Here is a 23,644-nt window from a genome sequence, read left to right as displayed (position 1 = left end):
GGAAAGTTTAGAGTCATGACCTTTGTATTTTCTTGTTCTAGTCAAAAAAATAATGAAGACAGTGTTATGCTTACCATACATGCACACTATGTACATGTGCTGTCTTCAGGTGTTGCACAAGATGCAGTATTTGAACACACCTTTATGGGAGCTTCTTTTGACTGCATGATACAGACTTGGCTGACTTGTAAAAGGCTTCTCAGATGGCCGACAGTGAGCCTCGCAGTCATCACACATGCCTCTTTGGAGCATCTCGATCTCGCCTTTCAACTACAAAAGCCTCATCAAACAGAGATATGAAAGGAAAAAAAAACCCCTCCCCTTCCCTCCCCCCTCTCTGGATCCTTGAATTCCCTAAATGCACAAAGTGAGGCACCAGTGTTTTTTTTAAATCATTGATTATTCTTGTTAGACTCTGGTGTTATTTTATTAACAGAAATAACCTTTTTTATTTACTCTGTGTTCGGATGGACTGAAAGAAATCCCTTCAGTCTTTTTAAGGAACTGAATGTCAATTTTATTTTCAGCAAAAAGGATAAAAACATCATTTGCACAATTCTGCCTCTTCAAAATAAATAATAATACATATCAGTTGTACATGTTAACACCCAATTGTAACATAATTTGTTTAAGCTGGAAAAACAAATTATCATACAGTGTGTCCTTTCACCATTAATTAACAAACAAACCATGGACATTATTGATTTCATCTCTGAATGACAATATATGCTGCACTCTGCAAACTACAGAAGCAAAATTCATTTACTTACAAACTTCACCCGGTTAAGGACTGTCACTTCAGAAACAAATTCTTTTTTTCTAGAGTCTAGGTGGCGTGAATTTCGCTATCAAGCACAACAAAGACTGATCCCTCAACAAAGCTTTCCTGTCTACCAGACGTTCCAAGGCCCCCCCGCCTAGTACAAAAGCAGAACAACCAAATCCTGACATTTTATAGCTCAGAAATCATACATTGGACTTGGCAATAGAAAGGCTGAAGAAAAACAGACTCAGACAAACACTACATTGCAACATCTGCAAAATGTATTGTTAGGAGAATAAGATAAATTATACGCTCCTGCTTCACCCAGTGGAGACATCAAACTGAAGTGTCATTCTTTTTATTATTTGCACAACTTATGTCTTCACATCACTTCCTTAGCACATCAACTATTTGTTTATACTGTACGAGTGCAGCTGCACTTTTCATGGCGTTGAGAGGTATGAGTCTATGAATAATGTGGAAAATGTTTATGAAAAACAGCTTCATTACCCTGATCCCCAACCAAAAAAACAAAAAAAGAATTCGATAGAAATTGTTGTCAAATTTCATATGAACAGTCGGGTGACTGCTGATTAGCCGCCAGGGATACTGCATTTCATGAGAAACGTTTATGGTTTTTTTTAGCACAAAGATAGCAAAGGAATGCATCAAAGCAAGAGTGCTGGGCCCATGCCCATCGCTGGAATGAAAGGACAGGTGCCTCCCCGTAAAAATGCTCCAACATGTATGCATTCTGCAGTCAATGGTTGGACTGGAGCCCAAAATTTGAAACCTTTAATGTCTTTTGCACACAAGGTCTCATCCTCAGTCAAGCCACTTTTGAAGTCTGTGTCAAAACTTACCATGGCACGCTTCTGAAAAATCCACACAAGGAGGTAAACAAACCAAAAACCTTTGAAGTCAAAGTGTTTTTCTTTCAATCTCTCTTGTGTTTGTCTTTGAATCTTCTCCTCCGATGCACTAAGGCAGACAAAATCATTTTCTCTGACAATAAATTACTTGTATTTTTTTTCTTTTTAAGTCCAAGAAATGTTAAGAGAGACATCCGGGGGCTAAGAGAAGACACCGGAGGCGTCGCTGTTGCCGTACAGGTCAGCCAGCTTTTTGAAGCGTGGTCCCCAGTTGCTGAGATAGTCATAGTTCTGATCTGAGTCTGTACTTAGTGACTCCAAAGAGCTTAGTGACTCTGCTACAGAGCCGCTGCCTTCAAAAGCGTATGTCTGCAGAGAGTCATACGGGGGAGCTGACGGATCCACATCAGCATCCTTAAGTCGCTCCCAAATAAACTCTCGAAACACCACGTTGTCCGGCAGGGATTTATAGGATGGGCGAGTAGTTGTGGGGTAATGAAAGAAGGTGGGAGTATCTGGTGTGACGTCTCGTCTAACGTTGGGGTCTCTGATGACGTTTAGGTTGCGAAGGGTGACCATGTCGAAGGCCTCTGTGTCCTCCTCTCCTCCGCCCTCGTCGTCGTAGCGGACAATGTTCTCTCTGATGTCCCTCTCCTCCTCAAGAATCAAAGGCTCCTTCCTCCTCCGACGCATTGTCACAATTAGCAGAACCATCACTGAAGACAAAGAGAGAAGAGATGTCGGAGTCAATATAGACTGATACCTTGGATTTTTTCTCATATTTTTTTTATATTTTCCATGCAGGGATATGTGGCTGTTAGAGAAGCTGAATACAGTGTGACAGTGATTCCCAAGCAGTGATACTGCTGCTGTTGCCAGGGGTGTGGGGAAGGATTACAGAGTAGCTCAACTAAGTCTATGATATATAACATATACATCAGCCACAATATTAAAACCACTGACAGATGAAGTGAATGACATTGATCATCTCTTTACAATGCATTGTTCTGCTGGAAAACACTGGGTCCTGGCATTCATGTGGAGGCCACTTAACATGCACCATCCATCCAAACACCGTTGCAGACCAAGTCCATGCCCTCGTGGCAACGGCATTACCCGATGGCAGTGGCATCCCCAGCAGGACTCCATGCCACACCACAAAAACTGCTCAGGAATGGCCCGAGGTAGGTGCCAAAGAGCTTTAGGTGTCAATCTGGCCTCCAAATTCCAACTCTGATCGAGCATCTTGTCACATTCCTCAGATTCAATGTGGTACAGGCCTGTATTAAAAGCAGTGGATAAGGGCTAAAATAGAAATATATTCATAAACAGTTATTATAACGGTATAAAGGAAGCAGAAAGATGGTGGAAAGTGTTGGCTGAAAGTAGTAGATCAGGGGGGCCAGAATAGATAATATGAAAAGACCTGGGGGCCAGCTGCTTCTTGCATCAAATTAGTTATTAAAAATAATCACATACACAAAACCAAACTATACAAACTGTTTTATCTGTAAGTGAAAAAGTATTCAATTTTGTTGAAAGCTGTGGCCCTTGCTGACCACTTTATGCTTCTTTGCTGTGGCTATGTATGCTACCAAGCAGAAAATGTCTGCTGTTAGGTAACCACTTGTTTGCTTGTTTACCATGTGTTCATGAAAACACATTTCACCTGCGTATGATAGTCCTGTCATTGTGAGGTGAATGGAAAAAATGCAAGTGAGCTATATTATGTAGCAGGCCATATTAGGCCACATATAGCATGTCCAAAGTAGTAGATATATGGTTGACAGTGTTAGCTTAAAATAGCAGACAATGGTTGACAGTGAGCATGTTTACATGCGCACAATAATCAGATAACTGGGAATAATCAGGTAATGGTAATAATCCGATTTGACGCGTTTACATGCACTTCAATAATCTGATAATCAGAAAAACCTGGTTTACATGATTCAGTCCTTCAGTTGGATTTCTCCTCAAGTACATGACATAAAACTCAAACTTCCTGTTACAGTAGGTACTCATATCCTTGAAAAACCTCGAAAAGTACGCAAGTCATATATTTGCAAAATAAAGCACTCATCATGCTGACAGCTTATATTCTTACAGTACTGTTTGTTTTTATCATTAACAAATACATGTGAGAGCATTCTAATGTGTAGTTTATCAATGTGGAGCCAATTTTACATACTTTGGGTAGATTCGGAGTAAAAGTACTGCAAAGTGCAATATACAAGTGTATTGTATATAAACTTGTCACACAAAGTGCATAACATATAAGTAAGATAAAATAAAAGTGACAATTTAAACACTGAGAATATAAAAATATATTATTTTATGTAAAATCTTTATCTGAAAGGAAACAAAAGCTGTCAGATTAACGTAGTGGAGTAGAAAGTACAATATTTCCCTCTAAAATGTAGTGGAGTGGGAGTATAAAATAGCAAAACCCGAAAGAAACCAGATTAAAGGGTATACATGCACCGAATAATCTGACTATTGGGGAAAAAGCTAGGTGTGTTTATCTGATTTCTCATAATCAGATAATGGCTTTTATCTGATAAAGTCTATCGGATTATGCTGTTTACATGACCACTTGAATAATCAGGTAACTCCAGAAACCAGATAATGATCGGTTTATTAGTGTGCATGTAAACGCGCTCAGTGTTAGCTCAAAGTAATGGATAAATGGTTTACAGTGTTAGCTAAAAGTAGCCAAAAATGTTTGAAAGTGTTATCCAAAGTGTTAGTAGTGGATATATAGTTAAAAGTGTAAGCTAAAAATAGCAGATAAATGGTTGACAATGTTAGCTAAAAGTAATGGTTAAATGGTTAAATTTTTTTGCTAAAAGTAACAGATAAATGGTAAAAAGGGATAGCTAAAAGTAGATAAATGGTAGGAAGTGTAAACTAAAAGTAACGGACAAATGGTTAACAGTTTTAGCTAAAAGTGGCAGATAAATGGTTGAAAGCGTTAGCTTAAAATAATAGATAAATGGTAGAAAGTATAAGCTAAAAGTAACGGACAAATGGTTAACAGTTTTAGCTAAAAGTAGCAGATAAATGGTTAAAAGTGATAGCTAAAGGTAATAGATATATGGTTGACAGTGTTAGCTTAAAATAGCATTTAATGGTTGACAATATTAGGTAAAAGTAACGGATAAATGGTTGAAATATTTATTTGAAAGTAGGGGATGTATGTTTAAAATCGTTTGCCTGAAGTATATGCACTTGAAAATGTTAGCTGAAAGTATTTGCTAAGCAGTTTAAACTGTAGTACAAATGGTTGAAACATCCAGCTTCAACCTCTCCAAATGGTAGTGGACAAATGCAAACCTAACCCACCCAAAAACTGACAGTTCTCTTCGACAGTACTCCTACTGTCGGCTAACAAAATCCACCTTTATGTTATTGTCAGTGTTAAATGACATCCTGTTTAAATCAGCTCAACTAAACACATTTGAAACATGATGGCGGTGTCAGTGAAGGAGTATTTGAGTTCATCTGGAGGGGCTGTGAGGGAACATCTGACAAAAAAGGTTAGAAAACCACTACACTGTGAATCCAATTAGAGTTTACAAAACTAAACCTGCAATGTAATATATTATGCCCCTTTGCGGTTTCCACCACCTACATTTTGCTTCAAGACTTGTACAAAACTCCACCAAACTGGAATCTATGTCCCTCTGAGATCTTACCAGAAGCCCTCCTCCAGCCCCTGTTCCCTCTCCCATACATTATTGCTGAAAATAACTCTACGCCCAAGCAAACTGGCAAATGTCTAATGATCCTCTATCCATCAATGTCAAGCTGGTGCCAGTGAAATATCGCTCTGTGGGCCCATATTTCTTTTCCTTCTCGACGTCGAGCTACTGCAGGCAGCCCAGAAAGAGGCCCAGGAACCGAATTCAAACACCACTTCACACCCTCTAATAAGGGAGCAAATGGAAGAGATGGAAGGGAGGAAAGTGTCACATGGAAAGGCTGCAGGAGATGAATGGGTAGCTCTCTGTTGGCTATTTGGTGACTGCTGGTACCCTACAACAGTTTTTTTGTGAAATACTTGGAATGGTCCCTCCAGTCTAACAACCACCACTAATATCTGTAACACTTTTTTTTTTTAGCACTTTAAGACAGAACGCCAAACATTTCTGTGGAAGATTGTTTCCTTTAATTTTAGGAACTCGAGTCATTCTAAATTCTATTCGATTCAGTAGGGCTTCTCCAAAGTGAATTACAAAGTGGCACATTGAAATAGAATATTCTCAGTGCTTTCCAGCAAAGCTCTTTAGGGTTTAATGCCTAGAAGGCAGTCACGATGCGTCACAGACTGGAAGCGGGCCAACATCCAATCACGTCCTACTAGGATGAGCAGGTGGATGGCCGGGCATACAAATAGTGAGTCTGTGTGAGGCACCAAGGGTCCTGTAAAGAAATGATTTCTAGCCTAGACAGCTGAGCAAATACACAAACTCATGATCAAACTCTTAATAACACATTTACTAATGATGTACACTAAATGAAAAACAGAAGCAAAGGAGATCAATTTAGTGTTACAAAGGCTTTTTGCTGTAATTGAATTGTTTAAATGATCTACCCGGCACAATCGATACTGAACAAGGTGAGTTTTCTGTGCTGCCCTTTTCTTACCAGCATGCATCATTGAATGCACTTTCTCATTAGAGAATTTTTTCCCCCATGTGCTGTGTGATTCTGGTGAAACTGGGACTGATTATTCCCTCATTTTGTCTCTCTGTACTGCAGTGCAGTTTCAGATAGAGGAATCAATCAGCAACTGTCTGAAATGAAAGGAGGATTTATGTTGAAGTACTAATTCCTGCTAGAAAGATCATTTGTGTAGTAGTGTCATTCTTGTATGAAAAAAGAAAGCATTGAAGGCCCTTAAAACCAATTTTCTTAATTAGCTTTTAATTAAAAGAAAGTCCTACATGAATGCAGCTTTTTTCTTTTTTTTCCAAAAGCAAGAGACTTTTGTATCTTAGTTTTTCTCTTAACTCTTCTAAATGGTTAGAAATGGGCAGAACTTAGTTGGTCCAAGGTGATATTATGTACCTCCATGCACCAATCAGGATTTAACAACATTTCAATCAAAATATGGGCTACTGTCAATCTAATGGGATCAAACCACATGCATACATTTCTGATGAGGTTTTTTTTCCCACTATACCCTTATTAAACATTATTGAATGTGGGTGTTACAGTTCTACAAATCCCTGATTCAATTAGACATTTGATTTAAAGGTCACAATTCAATTCAGTTTTCAATTTGAATTTTTTTCAGTGCTGACGGCTATAGATCAGCAGTTTATTGGTTTTATGTCCTGACAATTGTCATTTACATTTTCAAATTCTTCCTTAAAAAGATAGGCTTCATGGTACCAAGTGTGACATAACTTTCATATTTTGGAATGTACCACACTAAAGCCATATGGTCCAATTCTTTTTTTTTTGTCCTATTTAAAATATAATAAATAACAATTTCATTATTCAATCGGAAACAAATCAAAAGCCACTGGATGGCAAAAAGGCTCTTCACAATGACAGCTTGTGTTTTCTCACCTGTAAAAATTGACAAGATCTTTGCTTCACTTTCACTTAACTAGCACAGCCTGCAATCTGTAGTTTTTTCTGTCAAAGACACGTTGGTTGTTTACATGGACTTTAGTAAAGCAGGAGGATCACCCAGTTCTGTGGCCTTGGTGTCTGGAAAATGCAGCTGCAGGCTAGCGGTAAGCTACACCAAAGACAGTGGATAAACCAAGACGGTCCACTGTGAGTCAGTTTCCTGTATCAGTGTCACGTGGGGTTCACGACCACCATGCCCCTTTAGGAGACTAACAGCAGGTCCTGAGTCCATTGACTTCAGTGGGAGAAATGAACGTGATTACAGATTATGGCCAATTCTTTAGCCCCATAGTCACAGAAGCAAATATTGGACCCATTTATCACAAGCCGAATATCTTCAGAACATTCCGACACCAAAATGGCAAATTTCAGATGGACAAATCAGGAGAAAATTTACTTTGTCCCAGACCTGTCTCTGTCTCAACAACACACTCTCGCGAGATCCGGGGCAACAGATAGCTCCTCTCTGGTGCTGAAATCAGTGCAGTTTCACCAAAGATACTGGATTAAAAAAAAAAAAAAAATTCTAGCAGATGTCTTAGTTACAACATGATTGAGCTAACTGGAGTAGTTTCATGTCGTATTCGACANTAACCAAGTGAGGTTGGGGATACTCGTCTTTGATTGGCGGTTCTCCATCGTCTTTGATTGGGCTACGGGGGACAAAGCCTACTTAGGAGACTGGAAATGTATACCATTTCATACAATGGGAGTATATTGTAGGTGGGCCATCTTGTTATAATACAGTATCTTTAGCTACACTGTGTCATCTTTGAAGTGTCCTTTTTTCCCCCTCTCTGATGCATACAAGTATGCAGTAACAATAAAGAAATTCAATTTTATGTCATTCCAAAACATGGCAATCTCTAGCACCGTGTTCTACTTGTATGCGACTCAAGTGAGTGTCAGCGACTAAATCAGTATGATTGCATTGTTTTCGATTGGAGTGTTGTAACTCCCTGTGAGCGACGTGACGCGACGTAGCGCACCTTTTTGAGCTAAACTTTTGTCGGACTCCCAGTTTCTATGTTTAGTCTGTCACTCATGTTGGAGGCACCACAATGGAGGAGGAACGGCTGATTCACAAGGTTTAAATGAGAAAGTACCTACAGGATGCCTTGTTATTTTACCGCAAATACCTAAGTAAGTTGATGTCTGGCTGGAGGGAGATCACCAAGAAGATGAACGTTCCTGGTAAGAACTATGTGGGATGCTAGCAAGCTAGCTTATTTTACAAAGTGGAGATGGTGATATGATATCATATGGGAACCAGGACACTGATATCTATGACCCGCGATATTGTTGTGAGTATGAATAATGAGGAATTACATTCTCACTCTGAGACCACAGCTGCTAGGTTGGTGGTTTGTTTACATGATGTGACGCGATGCGACATCATAGTCTGACACTCACATCCAGTTAGGACACAGTGTAGTATTTAAGTATGTTTGTTTTCTTAACTTTAACTTTAATTGTTGCTTACTGTGTCCTGTGTCCTAACATTTTCAGAATATGCACAGTAGTTGCAGGCGTTAAGTCCCTCAATAAATTGTTACAGCATTGACTGTGAATGAAACTCAGTCCCTGAAGAAAGAGAGATTCTGAATTGAAGTATAGATAAATAATGGACCTGCACTTGTATAGCGCCTATCTAGTCATCTGGCCACTTAAAATGCTTTTTACACTATGAGTCACATTCACCTATTCACATACTGGTAGCCGAGGCTACAGTACAAGATGCCACCTGCTATTCAGTTTTTAACACACTCACCACTGATGGAACAGCCATCAGGAGCAATTTGGGGTTCTTGCTCAAGGATGCTTCGACATGCCGACTGGATCACCGGGAATCAAACTCCTGATTTTCTGATTAGTGAACACCCGCTCTACCTCTGAGCCACAGCCATCCCATAATTTTTCAACTAACTAATAAATAAGTGTACAGTCGATTGCTTCTGTGAGGCCATGCAGAACTCTTTATGTGACTGGACAGAGCGTCCTGCCACAGTTTAGGTTCTGACTGACAGCTTGATTGGATGGGAGATTATTTGACAGAATATTTTTTACCTACAGAGGATATGATCTTAATATAATTCATGGAACATTCCTGCCATTGTGGTGCTTATTTAGGAAGAGTCTAACCACCTTTTTTTCAATTACTGTTCTACTTGTGTCTGACAATTAAGGTCAGTACGTGTAAGTTTTATTACAAGCAGCTTAAGCCCTATTTGCACAGGACTAGTATCACCTGGGGACCTCAAGTAATTTGTAATATTTGCAGAGTCTGTCTGTGATCTTTCTCCTGTACAAATCTGCCATGAGGTATTTTGTCAGTAATACTGACAAAATACCTCAGATATTTCAACAAACATAGAGATAATGTGATAATATAAATCCCCTGTGAATTGGCATCTCGGTGAGGTTGTATTCAGGTTTTTTTGTTTTCTCCATGCCTCTTTCCTGGTCAAGAATTACAGAGGCTGCCTTGGTTATTATAAATGAAAGTATTGACAGCAGTCTGGGTACAGAAGGATCATGTCGCTACCGAGCATTGAAACCCACTCGCAGAAAGACCAAGCTCAAATCCATCAGAAGAGTGAAATCTCAAAAGATGATGAGATATATGACGTGTGAAAATGTATGGCAGGACTGGTTCTGTTTGTTTATCTCACATTTGAAAGAAAAAACGAGGTAGTGCATAGTGTTTCTGCATTGTGTAGAGTGGAGTTACAAATGACTGTGTGCATCATATCCAGGGGGTTGTCAGTATATTCAAGTAAAATACAGACTTTGCTTATCAATGCAGACGTAGGGGGTATTTTCTAAATCACCAGCTCTCTTGGTAATACTAGTCCGGTGTGAATAGGGTTTTCTAAAACACTTTGTAATTACTGCTGTTGGTGCTGCAAAAAATTATTTTCATTATTGATTAATCTTATGATTATTTCCTCAACTAATTGCTAAATTGTTTGCAGAATAAAAAGTTAGAAAATAGTGACGACTGTCCAAAGTGTATTAGGTAAACATTTTCAAATTGCTCTTTATGTGTCTATAACTCAAAGACACTCACTTTACAATGACATTAAACAGAGAGAAGCAGCTAATCATCACATTTTAGAAGCTGTAACCAGGAAATCTGTGTCTTATTTACTTAATAACTGACTTCAACCGATAATTGATTATGAAAGTAGTTGGGACTGGTGATTGTTTTAGCTCTTACTGACTTAAATGTTGTAACAACAAGGACAGAGAATGAGAGTATAGAAGAGAGCTGGCAATAAAGTAAAGGTGTCTAGACAGATGAAGAGGTCTCATGCGTCCTCATCAACGTGACAGATATCACTCTCCTGCACGGATGACATTGCAACAAAACACATTCTGCGCCACAACGAGATGATGAAGGGCACAGAAACAATCAGAATCCGCAAACACAAATCCTCCATGTTATTGGCTGCTTTATCAGTGCCGCTGTATGTTTGCTGCATGATTCAAACAGCTTTTATGTTTCCTTTGTTGTGGCCGATGTTATCTGTCACAGTTAACTGTGTATCTGTCTGGATTATGCGCCTGTGCTTCTTTACTGTCTCGTCAACATTTCCGTTTTTATTTTGTTCTATGTATCCTTCTGCAAGCTGTTTGCATCTTCCCTCCAATTCCCTCACAAGAGGTCTTTTTAGCTCCTGCCAGGCTGTCATTATGAAGACAAATCTGCTCTTAATTGACTTGCTAAGTTAAAAAAAGGGGCTTATTTCCTTTTCTTCTCTTATTTTTAGCATGTCAACCAGTGTGATAGCAAATAATTACACAGTTTAAACACAAATTTGCAGGTTACAATGGGCACAGTGGAGCTTAAAGATCAGATCTGGAAAAAAGAGAGTCTGCTGTCTGAATACAGACGCCTAAATAGAGACGCAGACAGAGGGGCTAACACGGGAGACAGACGGTAAAATAAGACACGGAAGAATGGACACAAAGATTTATAGAATGAGTCTGATAAGAAATACTCTTACAGAAATAATTATCTGGAGATTCTGAGTGCTACGTAATGTCCTAATTGGCCCTCTGGAGGATTGAGCCATACCCGACCTGTACTGGGAAAATCTAACAAGATAATGATCGTCTCAGTAGTTTGGATGTATCATCCAAAAGTGACTGTGTCATTAAAAAAAGGTTTTAAATGACATTTACAAAAAGGGAAAAAAAAAGCATAGTTGTACCCAGGCATTTTCAGGAATATTACTGCAAGGAGTAGAGGACAAGCTCTGTAATTAAATCTAAAAATATCAACCTATGATTAATGACCACTTAGCTTATGAGTACGTAGAGCCAAAGCTAATGTGCATGCAGCTCTGCAGGGTTTAAAGGCAGGCAGGTGGAAACTGCACACTTTGTATCAACTGTTGTGATTGAAGCTCTCAGACTCAACCTGAAGATGAGGAGAGGAGTGGCGCTCTGAAGAGCTCTCCACGCGCAGCTTTGTATTGTAGTTGTTAGACTCAGGTGGGAGTGTGTGTTCCCCGCATCTGATGAGATAGTGAGAGATCGATGGAGGAAAAAGAAAAGAAGCTGATTTGAGACCAGTGATACCAGTGTACTTGAGTACACAGCCGAGCAGAGCTTTTATTTAGTGTTAATTTCTGATTATGTGCTGCTGCCATCTCTATATTTGCCGTAATTGTTTTGTCATTAATGGCAAATTTAGGGATTTTAGTGAGTTGAGGCTCTTATGTATTTTTCAACCTGGACCCTGTTTTCCCATGCTTTTGCGCCTAAGTGACCCATGGAGACAACAATTTTCAAAATTGGTCCATTATTGACAGAGAGTGCTGCAATGTAATCCCTATCCAAACATGCACCATCAATTTGCGTCCACTAAAAGTGCTTGTTTTTAACACTAAAAGTTTCTGATAACACTATGGAAAGGATTTCTAGAGAAATGAGATGTTTTCCCATAGTTTTCACTGGTCTGTATTTAATTGTGACCAAGTCTCCCTCACGGAAAGAGAGACTTGGTGAAGTGGGACCAAAAACTGGCCCTGCCACATTGGTCCAGATGCACAATCGATCACACAAATATAAGCCATATATATACTCCACGGCTACTTTATTAGGTACACCTGTTCAACTGCTTGTTAATGCAAATAACTAATCAGCCAATCACGTGGCAGCACCTCAATGCATTTAGGCATGTAGACACGGTCAAGACGACCTGCTGAAGTTCAAACCGAGTATGGAATAGAATGGGGAATGACTCTAAATTGGCCGTAGGTGTGAATGTGAACGTGAATGGTTGTCTGTCTCTATTTGTCAGCCCTGCAACATTCATTCATTCATTTTCTGTACCCGCTTATCCTGTTATGGGTTGGCTGGAGGCTCTCCNATGGGGAATGACTCTAAATTGGCCGTAGGTGTGAATGTGAACGTGAATGGTTGTCTGTCTCTATTTGTCAGACCTGTCTAGGGGTACACCCTAGACAGGTCACCACCTGTCTAGGGTGTACCCCGCCTCTTGTCCAGTGTCAGATGGGAGAGCCTCCAGCCAACCCATAACAGGATAAGCGGGTACAGAAAATGAATGAATGAATGTTCTGAAATTAGTAATTTTGCAAAAATAACATTACCTTTTACTTTTGGTATTTTGATTTGATGCTAATACTTTACAAAACAAAGTGCTTTACAAAGACAAAAAAAACAGGAGAAATTAAATAATTCATAAAAGTAGAACTGATATAATAATAATGAAAAGTGAGGTATGAATCACTGAAACACAGTAAAAACATATAAAAATAAAAAAGAAAAGTAATCGATTCAAGAGAAAGCAATTCTGAAAAAGAGAGTAAGTGAGTGAGTGAGATCTGGGGCCGTGACTCTGAAGGCTTCAGCTCCTCTGGTTTTAAGGCTTCACCTTGGAACAAACAGACTTCTGCTGGAGGATCTCAGGCTACAATCAGACGTATAGAGGGTTAGTAAGTCAGTGAAATCATCAGGGGCTACCTCCACACGTGCTTTAAAAGTCATCATTAAAATTTTACAACACTTTCTAACATGTATGGGTAACCAGTGTGAGGATGCTAAAGTAGATGTTATGTCTACTCTGCTATTGGATTTGTGAGGAGTCCTGCTGCTGCAAGTTGAACAAGTTGAAGTTTGGAGGGGTTGTACTGGGTGAGACAGGAATATTGAGTTGAACATAGAGTTACAGTACACTAAGTAGGATTTAACAGTGTGGATGACAGTTTCTACATCACTAGCTGATAAAAAAAAATCTAAGGTTCTTATAAGTTTTATTAACTGTTCTACTTTTAACTGAGTAAAAATTTCAATGCAGGACAGAGTATTTGTCACACTGTGGTATTACTTCTTCTACTGAAGTAAAAAACCTGAATACTTCTCCTCCCATGACTTCAGATTGACAGCACCTGAGGATGACAGCAGCTCGGGTCTTATCCAAAATAATACAATCACACGCAATCACAGCCTCAATTGCTACCCACAGATTGAAAGAGGTCTTGATTGAAGATCAGAATAAAAGATCGCACATGGGCTGTTAATACGAGGGAAGAAGGGAAGGGGGAGGGGGTGAATATGCACAAAGAGGAAACAGAGAAAAGAAGGAAAGAGGCTGATCCAATTGAGCAAAACAGACTGATGGGGACAGCTAAGGACACACACACACACACACACACATTCACACACTCAAACAGAGACGAGGCGACTAGGAGGTATATTAAACTGGAGGCCATTAGTTCTAAGCCTGTGGCCTAAGGCCATGCCGTGTAGAATAGAGCCAGCTTTCATTAGCGATGCTGGGTTCAGGGTTGCACCAACACATATTTCCCCCTGTTGCTCTTCTGAAGTTTTCATTTATCAAGAGAAGCATTCTCTGTTGCAATAAAAGGAAGGCAAACTTCAAGGGGACCGGAATAAAAAGCAAAGTTTGACCCCCATCAAAGAACTCATTTCAGTTATTGTATATGCTGTTTAGATCCTCCTCAGCTCACAATGAAGATCACCTAAGCGTTAAACTACGACTCTGCTCTGATGTGGTTACGCTTTGTCTGTGGGTTTTATGAGCAGTAAAGCGCACAGGAGGTGACAGCTCAGTGCTGCATCCATCTCTAAGGTTATGTTAATGAATCTCACGTACAAGTGCCTTAACGTACATCTTGGTGTTGCACTGGAAATCAGAGGCACCTGTCCTTGAGAAGCGGCATTACATACAGTATGACCTCCAAGAAACACTATAATAAAATACAGTGAAACGTTTCTGAGGGAAGGCACCATGAGAGCTCCTTTAGGAGGGAAAATGATCTAAAAATCTGGAATCTCATCACTGTCTCAGGCTGCCTTCAGGCGCTGCTTTCTCTCAATGAAATTACACTTTATTTTTCAGTATAGTGTGCTCAAACGCTGGAGGAGTGCTGTCACATAAATGAAATATAATCATAACTGGCAATAGAGGGTTTTTAAAAGAGCTGCTGGAGACTTGAACATGAAATATAAATACTTCCTAATACCCCTTAATGTTTATTTAAGTGTCCAATCAAGTGTTATTTAAAATAACTTTTGGAGTAATGCCTGCTTCTTTTGGCCCAATAATGTTATTCTCTGATATTTCTCAAAGGTTGGATAAACAGAATTAAACATCTTAAATAAAGGGAAAGCAAAAACATTGGGTGGCCACTTAGTTTAGTGAACAACCCACAGAATGTATTTTACGGTTTACTGGGTCCAGCTAAACACTCAGGCGAAAAAACAAAAAGTACTCCACTTAAACCCAGTATACACCGACTGTAGTTAATTGATCCTGTTGGCAGGATTTCAGTGGTACTTTACTTGTAAACATGGAGGCTGTTATTCAGAGCCGGCTGACCTATAGGTCATGTGTATTTACCAAAGAGGAAATATGAGGGGAAGATATCTCCCTCCAGGTTTGACATGTGCAAGACCTCAAGATGCAACTATGTTTTAGCAGAGCTTCTCTCACACATTCGGCCGCCTGCAGAGTATATAAAAGTGGAGATAAGTCTGAATGGGTTGTAAATTCCAACGTAAGTGTTGTTTTGTGGTGTTGCACTGTATATATGCATTACCTTCACTTAAATCTGAACTTAAACATGAACTGCAAAGGTTGTTTGCTTGAATATACTCCTACTGCAACAAAGCCTGCGAGCTACTCCAGGCAGACAACTCCAAAGTGATGCGATGTTAGAGGCTATTTAAGCTCTCAGTGAACTGTCCACCCTTTTGATTTGCTAAGGGACTGTAGAAAAATTATTATGGGCGGAGAGGCAATCAGAGAGAGAGGAGGGTTTGTTTTTTCTTTCTGCTGGAACAAAGGTGAATTTTTTGCAAGAGTAGAGGAGGGTCTTTTAAAGTGTTCTCATCCCAGATTCATTCCTCCCTTCTGAGAGTTATTACAAGAATTAATTATCATTGGATCTTTTACATTTCAGGCTTTAGCATCATCTGATTTCATTCATATTTGGTGTTATCTTATCATATTTAAAAACAGAAAAATAACGAGTGGCTGGAAGATGTGAACATTCACCATTTTGTTGAGATACCATTTTGAGATAGTGGAAGGGAGGGTATTGTATTTTTTTCTTTTCTTTTAAAGGGGACCTACTGTGCTTTTGCTATTGTCTGTCATATCAATCAGTCAATCAATCAATTTTATTTATAAAGCCCAATAATCACAAATCACAATTTGCCTCACAGGTCTTTACAGCATACGACATCCCTCTGTCCTTAGGACCCTTGCAGCGGATATGATGTTACAATGTCAGGTGTCCAAAGTTTCAAATAATGAGGTAAACATATGTAAAAGTAATCCCTGTGAGCAAAAACCTCAGGCTTCAGACCTCTCTGAATACTCTGTTTCCAACGTTCTTTCTACTTTTGAGACAAGCTGATGTCAGCTCATGTCAGATTTCTTTATATGGTCATCTGCTCCAGGCAAGAGACCGCAAGTGTTTAGCACTTTAACTGTAGCCCACACTGCTTGGTTGGTCTTGGTTGCTGATGTTGTGAATTTTCCCCAGATTTTGGGGTCACATTCCTGCTGGAAAATGTCTAGTTCAGTCAGGAACACTTTAGTCAAAGAAAACTTAATTTCCATTTGCAGTATTTGGCAGTATGGCTCTGTTCTGGGGCCTCTGCCCTTCCTTGGGCCTACGCAGCCCTTCCATGCGCTTACATGGAAATCCTAATGCAGGGAGAGCAGCAGCAAAGATTCCCCGGGAACAGAATAGAGCAGCATCAGTGACAAACAGAAATGACATTGATAAGTCAGACACAAAGTTAAAAGGAGGAGCTGGGGTGGAGGCAGGTTACAAAGCAGCTTGCAGAGGAAGCAGCAACAGTAGGCAGGCCAGAGCAGTTTAAATAGGGTGCCCTGAATGAGATTTGCCAACTGGTTGCATAGAAAGGAATCATGTGATCTATCAGCTGACTCCCTTCCATCAACCGGCAGCTCCATCAGTTGATTGGCTGTTTGAGATCAGCTGATATAGCTGGGATGTGAGCTGAGCTTGACATCATGTCCTGCCTGAGCTAACGCTATGTTCAGTTTTTACAAGGTTTTAATTGGTGATTATTCACGGTGGAGAGTGCTATTCTCTGTAACAGTCATTACCCTGGTGCAGATGCCAAGATATGGAACACCTAGAAACGCCGACCAATCACAGCAGACTGAGGAGCCAAAATGTAGCGTTTCAGACAGGTGTGCCATCACAGACAGTATGAGGAAAATAAAGTGTTTATTGACCATTAAAGCGTATAAACATGTTCTAGTATTGACCTATAACACAAGTATGAACTTAAGGAGCACAATATGTCCCCTTCAGTTAAGGATAATGTCCCTGTAACACTTAACAGGGTCTTGCGAATTCAGTCGTTAATTCTGCTAAAAAACACACACAGCCATCACTGCTGCTGCTGCTCGTCATATTTATTACGGTTAACAATGTTTATGTCGTATTTTCCGCTGCTGCTTTTTTGACATTCAGTGATTTGGTTTGGCTTGTCGTCTGTCATATTAGCCTTTAGGGCTAACTGACTTGGCCACACACACACATTTCAAGCTGAGTAGTTTGAGCAAGTATAGTTTTCCTGCACTGTTGTTAGAAATGTGGGACTGCAGCGACTCTTTTTAAAAGGTTTTTTTCTTCACTGAGAATCTGGTGATCAGTGCTTTACTCCACCATACAAAGGATGGTTAAACCCAAAATTAAAATACATATTTTTCCGCTTACTTGTAGTGTTATTTATCAGTGTAGATTGTTTTGGTGTGAGTTGCTGAGCGTTGGAGATAGCGGCCGTAGAGATGTCTATCTTCTCTCCAGTATAACTGAACTGGATGGCACTCAGCTTGTGGAGCTCAAAGTGCCAAAAAATACATAACAGCAATGTTTCTTTCCTGAAATCATGACCTGGTAACTTAGATCATCCACAGACCTTGTTGTGAGCAGTTTCACACACCTGTCAACCATTTGACCATGCAGGAAGAAACATTGTACTTTGTTACAGAATAAACTGAATATAAAATACTTAAAAATTAGGTCCAACTTGATTGAATGTAACAGTAAAAGTGTTAGTAATAATAACCAATAATAGAATATATACACTCACCGGCCACTTTATTAGGTACACCTGTTCAACTGCTCACTAATGCAAATAGCTAATCAGCCAATTACGTGGCAGCAACTCAATGCATTAAGGCATGTAGACATGGTCAAGACGACCTGCTGAAGTTCAAGCCGAGCATCAGAATGGGGAAGAAATTTAAGTGACTTTGCACCTATGGTCTGAGTATTTCAGAAACTGCTGATCTACTGGGATATTCACACACAACCATCTCTAGGTTTTACAGAGGATGGTCCGAAAAAGAGAAAATATCCAGTGAGCAGCAGTTCTCTGGGTGAAAATGCCTTGTTGATGCCAGAGGTCAGAGGAGAATGGCCAGACTGGTTCAAGATGATAGAAAGGCAACAGTAACTCAAATAACCACTCGTTACAACCAAGGTCTGCAGAAGACCATCTCTGAACCAACAACACGTCCAACCTTGAAGCAGATGGGCTACAGCAGCAGAAGACCACACCAGGTGCCACTCCTGTCAGCTAACAACAGGAAACTGAGGCTACAGTTCACACAGGCTCACCAAAACTGGACAATAGAAGATTGGAAAAACGTTGCCTGGTCTGATGAGTCTGGATTTCTGCTGCCACATTCAGATGGTAGGGTCAGAATTTGGTGTAAACAACATGAAAGCATGGATCCATCCTGCCTTGTATCAACGGTTCAGGCTGCTGGTGGTGGTGTAATGGTGTGGGGGATATTTTCTTGGCACACTTTGGGCCCCTTAGTACCAACTGAGCATGGTTTAAACACCACAGCCTACCTGAGTATTGTTGCTGACCGTGTCCATCCCTTTATGACCACAGTGTACCCATCTTCTGATGGCTACTTCCAGCAGGATAACGCACCATGTCACAAAGCTCAAATCATCTCTAACTGGTTTCTTGAACATGACAATGAGTTCACTGTACTCCAATGGCCTCCACAGTCACCAGATCTCAATCCTATAGAGCACCTTTGGGATGTGGTGGAACGGAGATAAATCTGCAGCAACTGTGTGATGCTATCATGTCAATATGGACTAAAATCTCTGAGGAATGTTTCCAGCACCTTGTTGAACCTATGCCGCGAAGAATTAAGGCAGTTGTGAAAGCAAAAGGGGTCCAACCTGGTACAAGGAAGGTGTACCTAAAAAAGTGGCCGGTGAGTGTATATAATAATACAACATGAGGGTAATTTTTCTGCATAATGGGTTCTTGCAGATAATGCTTCACATAGGCACAAGTATGAATGCAGAATGTCTACTTATAATGGAGTAATTTTTAATATTATAGTTGTTACATCCAGTTCCAGCTGTTAAGGTAATGTGGTCTTGTTTTCAGTTTATTACAGTTATTATTTCCTGTTTTTGTTACTAACCTGTGTCTCTCGTTTCAGATGCTGTACTTCCGCCCTTGTGTTTTCCGCGTGTGTGATTACCTTCCCTGCCCTGATTAGTTTCACCTGTCCCTTATTACCCTGCCTCCCGTGTGTTTAGTCTGTGTGCTCCCCTTTGTCTGTGCCAGCACGTCTTCAGTGTTTTCAGTAAGCCTTGCAGCATTTATTCCTTGTGTGTTCCCAGTGTTATGCGACCTGTCTTCTCTATTTTGACACAGTCTCTTGCCTAGCATTGTTTGGACACCTTCACCTTCTTTTTTTGGACTCACTCCTGTGTACATACTCTGATATCTTCAGCAAAGACCTTTCAGTGTGTCCTTGAGTTGTGCTTTTGAGTTCCGCTGTTGTATCCAGTACAACAGATAACTGTGGTATCTCTGCTTTTATGAAAGTAAAGGATCTAAATTCTTCTTTCACCACTGCTGGTGAGGCAGCAGCCCCACGGTCACAAAGTTTATAAAGAAAGAGACAGATACATTAATGAGTAACTACAGTTAAATCACCGATAAAATGTCTTCATATCTGATAGGAATAGTAACCAAAAAGATCACCTCTACAATAACGATCACTCTGAACTTTATACCGACCTCTCCCGCTACAAAAATAATTGCTGTTGTTGGACTTGTGTTTTTGACACCGAGGTTGCATGGATCTTACCCAGGAGCGTGATGATGCAGCCTAAAATAGCCAGGAGGGCGCCGGTGCTCAGGCCAGTGGCAGTGTAGGCCACGGCTCCACAGGACAAGGCCACGCCGTCTGAATCGCAGTCACACACTCGCACTGAGAGTGTGTTTGTGCTGCTGAGGGCAGGACTTCCACTGTCCACGATCAACACCGGCAGCCGGTATATAGGTTGCTCCCGTCTCCTGAAACCACCTCGTTTTGTCAGTATGGACGCTGTGTTGTCTGCAAAGAGGAAAAACACACATTGGTGAGACTTGTTAGAGAAAAGCCTGGAGAGCTGTGTTTAGTCTGAAACTTTATAGGCTTCAAATGAACAATGAGCGGCATATATGACTAGCAGGAGGCTTAGCTTGTATTCTGTAATGATTGCTGTGCTTTGGCTCTGCAGTTTGAAATGATTTTACAGTATTAAAAGCAGGAATGCCAACAGATGGTGTCATTAACACAATTCATTATATGATACGCTGTAGCGTCTCTCCCTGGTCTTGCCACCTGTTGGCTAATAACAGCTTTTGTTTGATGGTAAAAATCTTATATGAAATCTCAGCGTATGAGAGAGGAAAAGGCAGCCAGAGGAGAACAATATGCTGTTATACCAGGGAAAAAAAAAAAAAAAGCCATTTCATGACAGCTTCTTCAATAGATTGAAATGCACTTTCAAATTGAGCAGTCACACTTGAAATGTAGATTTCTCCTTGAAGGACAACTCCTTTGTTTTTTTGATTGATATTCAGATTGCTGTTTGAGTCCAAGAACAAGGTAAGAATGAATATAGAGATGGGTTCTTTTGTAAATGCCACATTAGTCAAATCAGCAAAATGTTCTCACAGGTGAAGAAAAACGCACAGTTGGTGGGCAACAACTGTGATGGGTTAAAAATAAAACACTTGTTTTGTTAAATAAATATTTAATAAATAAATATAGGGTGTTAAGCGGGAAACATTTACTTGTCTAAACACAGACAAGTAAAAATAAGATGTTAAGGCGTTAAGGTGCAGGCTAAAAGTATGTAAGCACCAGAATGTCATCTTTATGTGTCTGCTGAACAGGGGTGGAAGTACTTCGATCTTTAACTGAAGTAAAGTAGCAGAATCACAGCATAGAAATATTCTGCTGCAAGTAAAATTCCTGGATTCAAAATCTTAGGGCCTGTGTCCACCTAGCGTTTCTTTTTCAGCCCGGGCTTCTTTCTTCAGGTATGGTATGAAGAGGAGTGTATGCAGCCACCTAGGGAGAAAGCACAGTGCCCAGCGTCTTTTTTTGGAGCGCTTCGCCTTTGTTGTGGGGCTGCTATGAGTGCTTTAAGTTAAAAATGTCAGTTACATCACTGCTGCTTCTTTAGCTGGGCTACAGTCTAACAGGAGCTACTGCTAGCTACTCTCTTCCAATGAAAATAGCTAGCAGTAGCTCCCAACGAAACAAACCAAACACTGGCTCTAAATAAAACCGTTTGCGTTTATCATGTTGGCCACCGTAGTTAGCAGCCTCTCTATGATGAGAGCTTGAGAAAAAGACTTCTGCCGGATAACTGCTCCCTGTAAAAAAAACCCTGAACATCTTGAGAGAAAAAGTTGAGCACAAGTTAGCAGGTGCTGGGCTAGCAGTCCATCTGCGACAAGCCGAACAGCGTCGCAGAAACACTGATGTGTAACGTGAAAATGCTTTCTTCAGTGTTTCTACTGGTTTTAATCTCCTGGTTCGTTTGTTTTGGAGAGGAGGAGGTCTCTGCGGTAATTCAGCTCTGGTAAAAACCTCCTGAACCATGAACACTGAAGGAATTTTAACTGGGAGAAGTTTCAACTGGACTGCAATCCTCACCACTAGATGCCACTAACTCACTCTAAATCTCACACGCTGTTCCTTAAAAGCCAAGTTTTCAGGAGCATTGACCACCACAATACTATAAAAAACACGGCTGTTATCATAAGTATAGGCTACACATACTCAGCACACTGACACCGAAGTAAACACTGTATGTTCACAGAGAAGCTTTCTGCAACAAAGCTTTCAGAAACTGTCTTCCAGCCAAGTTGCTCTTAATCTGCAGAGAGATGACCATTAAACATCCAGTCCATGATGTAACCCTGGTCTGCACTTACACGGATTACTGTGGCACAACCTGACTGCTGCTGCTACCTCTGAAAGGTAACATGGCAGCTTTAGCTGAGCTCAAACAAAACACTCAACGCAGGGCATTTACCTCAGAGAAACTATCAGGTCTGCATGTTTTTTTAAAGCAGTGGGGACCCATGATGGAGTTGTGCTCAATTCTCATGTGTTTTTAAAGCTATATGCAAAGTTTTCCTATATGAGAAGCTAATTTTCTTCATCCGCCCACTGCTTTGCGTGTAGGTGGTGAGCAGATCATAATGGTTCAAAGGCAGTTTTCAGTCTGTGTGTTAAAGTTATCCTGTGATCAGGAACATGGAGACCCTGCTGTAGTGGATTGAAACACAAGTCTCAGATGTGCGCCAGCTGCAGCAGAAAGTTTGTTTTTGCATCCAGTTTTGACGAACAATTACAAAGAGGAGGGCAGCGAGGGCATTGTCATGGCAGAATTATGGTTTCATTTGGCACGGCTGGGCACGCCGGGAGGCACCAGTTACTCTGTACTTCTCTTCCTGAGTCAGATTGCAGAGGAGATTGTGTCCTGACGCAGGGCAGATATAGAGAGCCAGAGTGAGCAATGGCCAAAGTGTCAATTGCATCGCTGCCAGGCTCAATTCAAAGGAAGTAAGCAGCAAATAGACCGTACCTAACTTGACCAACACCCTTTACAGACTCCAAAGGCCATCAGCAATTTTCTAAGGGGAGTTTTTTGATTTAGCAGCTGGATGCAACAGGGTTGATCTGACACATAGAGCTCTGACAAGGACACAGAGGCTTACTATATGTTTAAGTTTATGTTTGGCCCCATTCATCCATATCGGTATCACTTGCCTACCTGTTCAACACAAACCAATATACATGTATGTTTATATATATATATGTGTGTACACACTGGGACAAATCCTCACCTCAGCAACAACTTCCCCTTCTGACTGTGACATCAGCAACCAGAGACCCTCCAAACTACAACAGATGAGACAACTAAATATCAAATGAATAATCTTACTATAAAATGACGGAAACTCTGTCTGTGTCTGTGTCTGTGTGTCTTTGGGTGTGTCTGTTCCACGTTTTTCTCCTCACTGACTTGATCAATCCATGTGAAATTTGGCACAGTGGTAGAGGGTCATGGGAGGATGCGAATGAAGCAATATTACATCAATTGGCCAAAGGGGGGCGCTATAGCAACCGATTGAAATTTCAAACTTTGAATGGGCATATCTCATGCCCCGTATGTCGTAGAGACATGAAACTTTGCACAGAGATGCCTCTCCTCATGAGGAACACATTTGCCTCAAGAACCCATAACTTCCGCTTATATAGATTTTCCGCCATTTTGAATTTTTTGAAAAACACTTCAAATGGATCTCTTCCTAGGAAGTTTGAGCGATCTGCATGAAACTGGGTGAACATAATCTAGGGACCAATATCTAAAGTTCCCTCTTGGCAAAAGTTGGAAAACTTACTAAAACTGAGCTTCTATAAGGCAATGAATATTGCGGAGGGCGTGGCTCATCACATAAAGGTGTATAACATCTCAAGGGTTTCACCCATCAC

General features: G+C 40.5%; 1 protein-coding gene across 1 annotated transcript in view; it reads right to left on the bottom strand.

The window, feature by feature from the left end:
- Positions 1–493: 493 nt before the first annotated feature.
- The window catches only part of LOC126398032 (cadherin-7-like), a 263,786-nt gene continuing 240,635 nt past the window's right edge, over positions 494–23,644 (bottom strand). Inside the window, exons 12-13 of the mRNA XM_050057199.1 lie at positions 19,952–20,200; positions 494–2,351 (exon numbers count right to left, since the gene is read on the bottom strand). Of these exons, the coding sequence (XP_049913156.1) occupies positions 1,837–2,351; positions 19,952–20,200 (764 nt within the window). The 3' untranslated portion in view covers positions 494–1,836. The remainder of the gene's footprint in view (positions 2,352–19,951; positions 20,201–23,644) is intronic.

This window comes from Epinephelus moara, chromosome 11, assembly GCF_006386435.1.
Source record: "Epinephelus moara isolate mb chromosome 11, YSFRI_EMoa_1.0, whole genome shotgun sequence".
NCBI lineage: Eukaryota > Metazoa > Chordata > Actinopteri > Perciformes > Serranidae > Epinephelus > Epinephelus moara.
This window is presented reverse-complemented; position numbering and strand designations above follow the sequence as displayed.